Source organism: Thermobia domestica, chromosome 2 (genome assembly GCF_964235325.1).
Source record: "Thermobia domestica chromosome 2, izTheDome1.hap1.1, whole genome shotgun sequence".
Classification (NCBI taxonomy): Eukaryota; Metazoa; Arthropoda; class Insecta; order Zygentoma; family Lepismatidae; genus Thermobia; species Thermobia domestica.
The window spans coordinates 291585021-291597520 of record NC_137455.1 but is presented as its reverse complement, the minus strand read 5'-3'; the positions used below and the strand labels follow the sequence as shown (position 1 = coordinate 291597520).

Sequence of the window (12500 nt, the reverse complement as noted above, 5' to 3'; positions counted from 1 at the left end):
ACATTGCTACGTTTTTCCTAGCTTTAGAAGTTATTACCTGTAAATGTTTACAAAATAATAGCTTGTAATCTAAAATTATCCCAAAATCCTTGGCATAGGCTCCACAATCGATTGTCTGTTTACCGACTGTGTAATTATATAAAAGGAGATCAGTTTTCCTTTAGAAAGTTATACCTTTAGTTTTGGTAATATTCAAAGGCAAAAAATTATTTTTTGACCACTTGACAACTGATTCAATATTCTCTTGTAACGTAACTTGATCATGAAGGGTTTTAATTTCCTTAACAAATTTTATGTCGTCAGCACACATCAAATACCTACAAGTTAACTTCTCAGATAGGCCATTTACATACAGCAAAAACAACAAGGGACCGAGATTGGAACCTTGTGGTACATCAGATGCTATATTATGAATAGAAGACATATAGCCGTTATACCTTACTTTGAATTTCCTATTATTTAAGTACGAATCTAGCCACTTCATTATTTGATTCGATAATTTGTATTTATACAACTTACTTATTAATAAGTGATGAGGTAATTTGTCAAAAGCTTTGGCAAAATCAAAGTAAATAACATCAGTCTGACCACCCGATCGAATAACAGAGAACAAACTATGAACAAAGGATGCCAAATTTGTAATAACTCATTTACCATTTATAAACCAATGTTGATTTATGTCTCACTGATCACATACAGCATTATAAAAGTAGTTGTACATTATTTTTTCAAAAATTTTAGGAATACCATTCATTATAGAAATTGGTCTATAATCATTAATTTTGTCACTTTTAGTCTTGGGTATTGGTGTTATGGCTACAATTTTCCAAGCTTCAGGATAAATATTATCATTTAAAATCCAATTAAACAAGGATGCTAACACTGGTGAAATTACCTCAGCCACACCTTTTATAATAAAAACAGGTATTCCATCTACACCAGACACAGACTTAGTCTTTAAGGATTTAATAGCATCTCTAACATTTCTAGTTGTAATAGGAGGTAGTTTCATCTCACAGAATGTTTTTGGTGATGTTGAATAATTATTTGTATTACTAATAATTGGAAATGTCGGGTAGACTGATGCAAAGTACTCTGCAAACAAATTTGCCAACGACTCAGTTAGTAACCAAAGAATCATTTACCACAATTCCAGTTGCAGTTTTGTTTTTGCCCTTGGATACACATCTCCAAAATTTCTCAGGATTACTATTTAATTGATTTTCCATTTTAATATAGTAAATACGTTTGTCATCTTTTAATTGAGTCTTACAAGCCTTGCGGTAATTGACAAATAATAAATAGTCTTCATGATTTGATGTAATTTTATACCTTTTGGGTGCTACATTCTTAGTTTTTAATAAAGAAATAGATTTTTTGGAGCACCAATAAGAATATTTAGATGTTCTTGGCCTAGATTTCGGAATATTTGTTTCCATAGCTAATACAACCGCTTTTTCAAAATCCAAAACAGCTTCATTTATATCTGGTTTTAACAAGATATTATACCAATCAGTATTAGTTAGTTGCTGATATAATGCGCAATAATTACCTTTAACAAATTGAAAACGTTCAGAGAACTTATTCATTTTACAACCTTTAGGTAAAAACACAATGGTTTCAATCGCATAATGAAAAGTATCAGGATACACCATGCACTGATTAGTTTTCTTGACATAGAAGTAGCATTAGTGATAAGTTGAGTTGATTTTAGTTTAGCGTCCCTTTCAGCAGCGAGGCTATATGAGACGTGGACCTACTGATTAACGTGGAATCCGAACCACGTGAGCTCCCGCCGGGAATCGAACCCGGGTCTCCCACGCCAAAGGCGCGTACGCTAACCGCTTAGCCACGGAGGAGCTCGCATTAGTGATAACAAGATCAAGAGCAGAAACTGAGGGTTCAACACACAGGTTAGTATCTTAAAAGAGAGAGAGAGAGAGAGAGAGAGAGGACAATTGCTGAAACTTCAATTTGGAATAATAATGTATCCCTGGAAGGTGTTCATTATTTAACCAATCAATTTTGGATATGCTGAAATCTCCAAAAATCAATATATTATTTTCCAGAGGATTCAACCTACTAGAAATATGGTTCAGGTAATTTTCAAAATTCACAGGGGAAAAGGTTAGTTGAAAATAAACACACGATATTAAGAGATTGTTTGCAGTATTATATTTAAGTTTAATCCACAAACATTCACTTATAAATTCAAGATCAGGCCTGCGATTCACCATAAAGTTTTTTCTTATTGCTATCAGAGATCCACCACCTCTTTGACATGACTCTTCATTATATAATCTGTCGGCTCTGAAACATATATAAGTATCTGGGAAATAATCGAAGTCTCTATGAATATCGGATTACCATGTTTCTGCTACCGCGATTATATCATATTCACAGTCAGAGATTGAAGATGATATAATAATAATAATAATAATAATAGTAGTAGTAGTAGTAGTAGTAGTAGTAGTAGTAGTAGTAGTAGTAGTAGTAGTAGTAGTAGTAGTAGTAGTAGTAGTAGTAGTAGTAGTAGTAGTAGTAGTAGTAGTAGTAGTAGTAGTAGTAGTAGTAGTAGTAGTAGTAGTAGTAGTAGTAGTAGTAGTAGTAGTAGTAGTAGTAGTAGTAGTAGTAGTAGTAGTAGTAGTAGTAGTAGTAGTAGTAGTAGTAGTAGTAGTAGTAGTAGTAGTAGTAGTAGTAGTAGTAGTAGTAGTAGTAGTAGTAGTAGTAGTAGTAGTAGTAGTAGTAGTAGTAGTAGTAGTAGTGGTGGTGGTGGTGGTGGTGGTGGTCTATACTTATTAACTCCTAGCTTCAACACGAGTGAGTAACTGTAAAATTTTATTACACTCAAGTATACAAAGATGATAAAATTAGATCTAAATCCCAGGTGTATGCTCTGCATGCTAAAACGGTTCGACAAGGAATGCAAGTGAACGGATATGAAAAAGCTGGTGGCATAAGGAAGGGGGAGGAAACTAGGAAGACACACAAAATCCAGAATTAACAATAAATTACAAGGAATATGACACGTAGGCATTGTGAATTAATTTTAAAATTCTAACGTACTAAGTTTTTTTTTTTTTTTATTATTTAACTTAGTACATATAATCCAGTAAAACTTGTTAATCTGACCTCATTTTAGCTTTTCCTGCCTTTTCAATAACATGCATATTTCTTATTATTTTGTAAATTGGCCACCTGTCTATTTGGGAACTTTTCCGAATTGAAGCAACGTTATTCCTATGATGTTAATGTTAAATTTTTATATCTTGGGCACCAGTCACACATTTGATTATGCACATGATTTTTTTTCATTTTTTAGAAACCCTTTCAGAACATGTACTGTTGATATCTTGCGGAAGGTTAACAAACCAAAAGGAGGAAAGGAAAATCTTGTCTATTAAAAGTAACTTCTCCAAAAATACGACACTGTTTATTGTTTCTCGTGGCTTTTGGCGGTGAGGGTATGAATAGATGAGTCCATTCATATTCTGCACTGTAAGATACTTAGTAGTCTAGTCCAAAGGATTTATTGAACTATTAGTGTTCTTTTGCTTTTTTCACGTGTTCGAAGATTGCAGCAATAACTTTTCAAGTTAAAAACAGGAACATGAATAATAATTACTTACTGCATGAAAAATATATGTTACGATCTATAGCAGATTTTGTTTCAAAATATTCTTATTACGTGTAAGTCGCTCATCTTTAAATCGGCCATTTAGCCAGGTTTCACTGTTTTAGATCTACACTTTAAATATAATGATTCATGTTTAGTAATAATTGCAGGATGTAAAGAAAAAGTCGCTTATACATCTATTCTCTATGAATTTACGTAATAACACTAAATAGTAGATCACATGAGTTAGATGTGAGTAAACTAGCGATTGATATATCTACGTATTTTCAGGGCAAGAACACATCAAGAATATGATATGTTTATATTTATTTTTCAACATTTCATGTGTAATCTGATGAGAATTATTGCTCATATTATATCCTAAGTTCTCTTGCTATTTATTCACTAAGCAACGAGTGAATTTATAACCTGGATATTTGAAATATATCATTTGAACAAAGTGTGAACTTACATCTCTACAAAGAGTAAAATGTATTGAAAATAAAAATAATAGTAGAATAATGATATTAATTTTCCAGAAGAGTATTTAAACATAAGAGTTTTTAAATTTTAATTCCCAAAGTTAACAGAGCATAATAACAACAGAACTTCATAGAAGGTATTTTTTAAAAATGAGCTTTCAACAAGCTGAGTGTGGATAGGTGGAAGAATGTTTTTATATTAGTAGGAGTAATTTTGTATCTTAGTGTTGGAAGAACATAAGTAAATAGTTCATTACCGTTATTAGTGACAGACTTCTGTAAATAGTTTTGTAACTATTTGAGCAGCTAAAATTTAATTTTCAAGAATAGGTGTTCATAAGTGAAATATGTAAGGGTGTACAATATATATAAAACTTTCATGTTTATACAACTTGGAAAATTGAATGATGTACTCCGTATTTTGATCTAAGCTTACAGATTAAAGGAGACAATGAAATATGTTAATTATTGGGAAATATTTGGTAGACACTGCTGGAGTACTCCAGAATTGGCGGTCAGGTGTAGGGTAAATTAACTGGGCTCCCTATTTGGGGGACGTACAATACATTACGTAATGTTCTACTGCTATTGCTTCACTTGTAGATTAGGGTAGACAACAATTACCTTACTCCTAAAATTATAAGGAACATACCCATTTGTTTTTCTCTTACATTTTATTTTTGACATGTATAGCACAAAGCACCTCCATATTCGCTAAAATTAATGTGCGTTGTAGTTTGCGGGGTTCTCATCAAAGTCCCCATAGACACAAAACTAAAAATTTTATTTTTCTGTTATGGGCTCTCAAAACGCATACATTTACGGTATTTTGAGTAAACTTATACTTTGACAGCCGCAGGAAAAAAATCTGAGCTGAGTCCTCCACTGAAACTTTTAATCAGAGCATCGAAAACTACATGTACATAATTTTAGCAAATTTGACGAAATTAAATTTCCATAAGAGTATGTGCTTCGTTATATTCAAATAGCATGTATTATGTCATATTGTAGCAGAAAAACTATTAGTTTCAGGGATTTCGCTATGATTCACATTTTTGATCATGACTTCGTAAACAGCATAAGGTCCTTTAATTTTAGTTATTCTGTTAGTTTCCAATAGTTAATTCTTGGCTTTAGAAATTGATCTTGATAGAAATTATTTTATACTGATTTCCACTAAAAGAAAGAACTACTTACAGCAACCCTTTTAAGGGTAACAAGATCATAAATTCGAAGGCTGCCATCCCATTCTCCGGTTACAATTCTCTGGTTCTTTGGATGAAAATCCACACAGTTGATGGGCTGTCCCGCATCTATTGTTGATACATCACGATAGCTCTTGTTCAACCACACCTGGAACAATAAATAGAACCCAAACATATTTCACTAATGAAGAATCAATTTACATGGGATTCTAGTAAGCACCTGATTTTCAAGGAAAATAATAAGAAAAAGATGACCAAAATATTTCTATTTCCACTTACAGGAATTAGCAATGCGAAAGACAATTAGGTTGTGACAAGTAAGAAAGAGCGCTTAAAAGAAACTGGCCAATAACTTTATCGAAGACCAGAAACTTCAGAAAACGTTCCTCAGTATCGTTCCTTATGTAGCTAATATATTACAATTGCGCTTACAAACATTTTCATTCAACTAAAGTAACTAAGTGTCCTATTACTGAAGAAATATGAAGAGTTAATGATGCCTAAAATGGCTAACAGACGAATAGCTTAACACACTTCGAAAATGTTGGTTATTTTGTTATTTACAATTGTGAGTTCTGAATCTTCCCTAAATTCCCACTATGCTCCTTAACTCTGGTGTTGATGTTTCTTTTAGACATGTCAATATATGATTCTTCACAACCGAACATCTGATAAATGCCGCTTAGTGAAAGTTTGACAACAAAGTAACTTATACTGGCTTAGGCCCCTTTCCAAATTCATGCGTGTTTTTTGACTTACACTCAAATTACGTTTTTTAAATAGCAATTTTTACCATTCTGGATGTCAAAAAGGAAATAATGGAAACGATGGCCATTTATGAGTTTCTTTATTCTTGTTACCGGATTTAGCTATCGTACCCTTAAAAATGTTGTATGCGTGCTCCTCCCATCTTCTGGATTTTTTAAAAATCATTGTTATTACCTATACCAATTTTAGTGTTACTATGCAGCTTTTGTAATATCTGAAGTTGACGTCACAAATCTGTATACTCTCAAAAACATTTTAATCCAAATATTCGCTTTAAGTTTTTAAAATTATGTACATAGATATTATTAAAAGTGGGCTTTTTGTAAATTTTTGAGTGGAATTTTAATTTGATTTTTATAAAACGTAAGGTCTACAAACTGAATACAGTTGTCTTTTTTTGTTGCACCGTAAACTTGATTTTTGGATCAATTTGAATCAAGATATTCAACAGAGCTCGTGATTGCTCTTCAGTTCTATAACCTATATCATTAGCATAAGGAAAGTTTTTATGGATCGTAGTTCCTCTTTCTCCAGAAATTCTGATTCAGAATGATCAACAACAATGTTGGCTAGTAATGACGAAAGCTGAATGATTCCCCATAGCTCATCAGGATAGGTTTAATTCCTGTTTGACCCTGATTGGACATAGCCAATTATATAACGTATATGCATACGCTTCACATACGTATGTCCCTGTGAGGAAACGACAACTACGTATATAAGAAAAAACAGGTTCAATTCCGCATGTCCTTCGTCGGGCATAGCCAATTATATATGAAGTTGAGGGTTCGGTTCTTGTTATTTTTGATTAATCCTAAGTGGCCTCAACTGGCATAAAAGGTGCTGGTGTAAGGAAAAAATAAGGAGAAGTGGTCAATTCAGGGATTGGTTTAGACGAACCACATTGAATTTCACTAGTTAGCAATATGTACGATAGCAATGAAATATTGTTTTTACCTTCATTTAGGAAATTGTAACAACGAAAGAAAAATAATTGTACTGTAGTAAAAATTATGTTACTAAAACATTCACATGCAAACTAAATTATTTACTTAAAATATTCGTTATTTTAAATTGGGAGCATTGGCAAGATGGTTAATAAATTTATTGTAAAAGAAAAATAAATTTAAAAATGATTTTAAAGTAACACTATACTTTATGTGTACGATAACTATCTGTACGATAAAATTCTAAAATGAAATTTTGTGACTTTTTCGTGATCTTTTCTTTACCAAACTATAAAATTTCATAACATTCAAAAACTAATAACAGTACCTATATTCTTTAGCACTTATCTTATCTCTACTTTCAAAGGCTGTTCTCTGGAGCGATAAAATTGTGGTGTCTTCTAACACCACCTACAGTATATTCACTGTATTTAGTCTGTTTTGTTCGGTAACTGACCAACAGCAAACACTCACAAATCCACTAATCTTAAAATTAGATATCTAAATACACATGATGTACACATATTGACAAATCCTTTAAAAATGTCATACTGATTGTAAACAGTTGTACGGATGGATGCTATCTCTCTTTTAAGTTGTCTGATATTGTTTTATCTTTTTTTTTTTTTTTTGACCTTTTTTTATTCTCTTCTGAAGGCTTCAACTTTCTCTTCGGTCTGTTGTAACAATATCCTTTTCTTTTCCTTCAATTCTTTAAGGTATGCTGCTTCCATCTTGATTTTGTTTGTCTTTCGTGTTCCTCATCTCGTTTTTGCTTCGAAGTTTCCATTCGTTTGAACGATGCACTTCTCACAGCCATGATCATAGATTTTGTTACCGGTACCTTATGTAAACTTTCAATAGATAGTACGACACAATATACGGAACGTTGAGAAATCAAAGAATGTTTAGAGAGGTTTTCTACTAATCACTCTTTGTTAACAGAAAATCCTATTTCTAAAGGACTATTTATGTGGAACATTGTAAGTATACGTTTAGAAAATTCTACAAGTTTTTCATCATGATTGGAAATTTTCATAAGAAATACACCTAACCATCTTTCTTCCAATTAAACGACTTACATACTTCTTGAATATGTAGTTTGTCACACAGTAATAAATGATTTTTCTGAATTTCATCTGCTTCGGCGAAGCTACATGGCTTTTCAAGGTCAGTTCTTGTAAAGCACCAGTAATACGAAATTCTCAAAGAACTATTTGTCATTACATACGGAGAAAAGCATGATGATCCTCTCACCATAACCTTGCGCAATGGTGATTTCTGATTATCTAATGATGTAAAGAAAGTAACGAGAAAATTTCTGCAATCTTTTCTGAAAGAAAGAATTCCTAGTTTTTGTATTCCTTTGCATGCTGCTGTTGCACCAAAGCCAATATTCACTGATCTAACATTCAGAAGGTTCTCTGTCTTTGTCACATCCACAGCTATTAGTTGCTTGGCTGTTTTAACGGAAGGTATTGCACTCTTTTTTCAAGAAGCGATTACCAATACTACGAACCACAGAATACAGTTCGTCAAACATGAATGGTAAAAGAGGCTTGTCCGATTGAAAATCTGCTATTTAGTGTTCTAATTCTAATGTTACTGATTGCAGAAAGAAAACATCGCTTGTAGCACGTCGTCCGCTAAAAGATTCTGTAGAACGTAGAAATTGTGCGTGTCTGGAGGTTTTGAAGACATATTTCTTCAAGAAAGGCAACATCTCGATCGCTCTTCCGATTACCTTTGAATTTTCGAATCCACGTAATAGAAGACATTTTTTAACGGGAATACAGAACAACCTGTGGTCTGCACGCCTAGAGGGAAAATCTTTAAAGAAATAGTAAACACTTCGTAAAAAAATTATTAAGTTTCCACTCAAGACTTCGTATGCGCAGTTTTGTTGGGATTATGTAACCTATGAAAGGAATAAATACCAATATCAATAAATACTTTTACATCTATATCTGTACTTTCACCTTTCATGAGCTTTTCGGAGTCACTTAAAAACTTTAAATTTACATTCAACTATCAACAGATAACTGAATTAGTTTATTAACAGATAGTCCTAGTTCACACAAACTACTCGTAAATCCACTTAGAAGTCAGTTGCAGTACTATGGCCTAAAAACACTGACATGAAGTAACGAGCTTTGACTTCGTTTTATGTACTTATCTTCTATCATACACCTCAATAACAAAATTTATCTACTCGAGGTATCCCGTTGTATTTATTCACACTTCTATCAATTAACTTTTCGCGGCAGTTGAATAAACTGGTTAGATGTGTAGGTGGTTTTGGCGATGCCATGCGATTTGCATCGATACTGCTAAATGATGCCAGCTGAAGGACAATCTCAAGAGCGAACTAGGCTGAATTTTCATGCATGCAATAGAAGCGTGCTTTGCTTGCGATTTGATAGCGCCTAAAGCCGACCACAGGCAATTTTTGGTGGTGAATTTTGACGTTTTATAGAACATTACTTATATTTCTACAGATAAAAACATATTAACTCAAACGCTAAATTTCATGACTTTTTACTTGACTTTCATGAGGGTTTTCTGATTTCGTGATAGATTCTCTGGATAAGTACAAACACATAAATCAGTAACACAAAAGAAAAATAATACATAATCCCTGTTTTTTTATTTATTTATGCCTTGTGACGGAAGTTAACGTGTATCGTGAATGACCGATAGAAGTTATTTCACGAATCCTCGATGATTCTACAAATTCTGAATTATTCAGTAGTTGCACATTTCTCACTGTTTTGCGTGATTGAGGAATCACTGCATTGTTGCTATTCCATTCTGAACACCAATTTATCAGAGAAAGAAATATTATACACACTGCACATCTGTTCATTACTCCACTGTTCACTGCACTGCACATCTGTTCTGCTAGCGCCATAACAGCAGAAAAACAATTTTAAACTTTTTGCAAATGGTGACAAATGTAAAGAAAATTTGGTCCCCTAGCTATGGCGCTTTACTTCTTTTGCATGACCTAATTGCCTCCTGTTCAGCTGCCTCTGGGCCATCGACTGAATTTAGCTTCTTGCATCAACCATGGAGTGAGGAGAACAAAGAAGGGAGAAGGACAGGGTATCGTTCTTCGTTTTCTCCAAACAGAGAAAAAAAGACAACTCTATAAGAGATTCAACACTTATCAATGTGCATCACAATATAATTACTACTCTACTATATTCACTAAATAACGAGATTAACATCGGGAAATTTCCGTTTTAGATTTCTACAAGTTTCAATGAACAGCAACTGTTGCAATAGTTATAATAAGCGATGATATAACCAACTAGGTTAAACGAATTAAGACCCCTAGCTGTTCTCTCAGAGAAAGGGCTGTTCTTTCAGGCACACGCACAGTAGAAAGAGCCAAGCCAACGCACATGAACAGAGGGAACATCAAGCATCGTGCCTTACGTTGTGTTGTGAAATCTTTCATGAATTAGGGTTGAAGACTCCGTATTAAAATAACTAAAAGCTGTGCTCAGTCGCAACTCATTTATACAGGAATAAACGTAAGTTTTTTTTTTTTTTTTGTATTAATTGGGAAAGCATGTGAGTTTGTGACTACATTACAGAGCCGACCACGGTTAATACAGACACACTTGTGATACTGTAAAGGCATCGAACATTTAAGAACTGTTAAAGCAGTTATCAGAAAACTTGGAAACATTCGTAGCTCTCGTCTAGACAAACACAGGAGGAAGTTATGTAATAAAAACTGACACACATTTTATAATGAAATTTTCAAATAAATTATAGACAAATTCCTTTTCTTATGTTGGCACGTAAAAACATTTCCTTTTCTCTGTTAGTGTAGAATTACGTAATCAATTTCTGTCAGCTTTCTGTTCTGACTTTCTGATATTTTAAATATTTCGTGAGGCTTGGTTTTGAGAGGAGATTGAGAGACTCGGGGCAGAGGGGGTATTCGTGATCCTGATGTGAGAGACAAGACGATTGGCAGAGAAGGAGGAAGATCGAGCATCTGAATGTGAAGAATGAGGTCCCGCTATGAGAAACATTGAGGGCCAATTCCGTAAAACTATTGCGGTTGAAGTCAATTGAGGGCTTTCGTTAGAATTCAAGAAGTTTACCCAGAAAAACCCGAACCGTTTGTTCATGTTGATAAGCCCTTCGGATTGCCGAAGCCCAAAAGGAAGACATGGTTACCTGAGGCCAAGTTCCCGAGCATCAAAATCATCGAGAAGTCATGTTCTGTCAAGTCAAGAACTGTGCTTATGTTTCCTCAGTTATCCTTATTCTTTCTCCACTTAATCTTCCACCTTGTCTTTCTGAATAATAATGTTTATTTTGCACACTAGGTACAAGATCCCTGATACCTTTGTTTAGATGATAAGTCCTAGCTTGAGGAATGTCTACTCAAAATTCCTGAAGAGCTCCCTCGTGCCTATATGGTTAGCGTATGTGTCTTCGGCGCGTGAGACCTGTGGTTCGATTCTCGGAGCTCATGTAGTTCGAATTCCACGCTAAGTTATAGATCCACGCCTCATACAGTCTGGCAGCCAAATGGGACGCAAAAATCCAAATCAATCAATCAATCAACCAAAATTCTTGAACATCCCTTTTGCTATCAAGCTAAGCAGAGCCGACATTCTTTCTTATACTAAAAAATATCACACGAATAATGGAGCAACAGATCCCTTCTCGTAACAATAAAAATGATAGCTTATTATCGAAATATATGTCTTCAAAAAGAAAGTATTTTTTTTTAAAAAAAAATAAAATAAATTATACTGACCTTATCACAAAAAAATAAGGTATATAATAAATTAAGATGATCAAGAATGGAATATCACATGAATAATTTTTGGTACATACTTTGTACATGTACCCAAAATCAGAAACTCTATTATAAGTAGGAAAAAGAAACATTAAAGAGAAAAATCTGATTATCTGCTTCCTACTCTCACACACGTGTCTCTGGAAGCTAAAAACTCAAATTCTTCAATTATTGTTATTTTCTTTAATATTTCTTATCATCAATCTCTTTCCCCACCTGTTTGATAATGTGTCAGCTACTTTCATTTGTATCCGTTTTAAAGATCTGCTTCTTGATTTCAGGTAACTGATAAGTAATTTGCTTCCCATGCTCGACTGGGATTTTTTTTTATTATTATTATTTTTTTACCATATTAAATATTAAACAACAGTAATGCAAGTACCAGAGAAAACACAAACGAAATATTTCATACAACAAAAGAGATTATGATAATTAAAATCGATACACAAATCGACTACTTTTACAGCAGCCCAATACTTTCTTTTCCGAACGTTTCAACTGACATATTGGCGAGTTTGTGTTGAATATTGTTCTTGAGCTTCTAAAGATTTTCTGGTTCATTCATATACATTTCCTTTAATCAGCCACACAAAAGGAAGTCAGACTGTTAAATCAAGCGACCTAGCAGGATTTATTCTGGAAAACAGCATTTGT

At 33.5% G+C, this 12500-nt stretch overlaps 1 protein-coding gene across 3 annotated transcripts in view; it reads right to left on the bottom strand.

Moving 5' to 3' along the window:
• The window catches only part of LOC145678572 (telomerase protein component 1-like), a 556234-nt gene that overhangs the window by 80054 nt on the left and 463680 nt on the right, over positions 1-12500 (bottom strand). For all 3 annotated transcript variants that reach the window (XM_081748879.1, XM_081748878.1, XM_081748880.1), the window contains exon 31: positions 5296-5451. In XM_081748879.1, coding sequence (XP_081605005.1) covers positions 5296-5451 — 156 coding nt within the window. The remainder of the gene's footprint in view (positions 1-5295; positions 5452-12500) is intronic.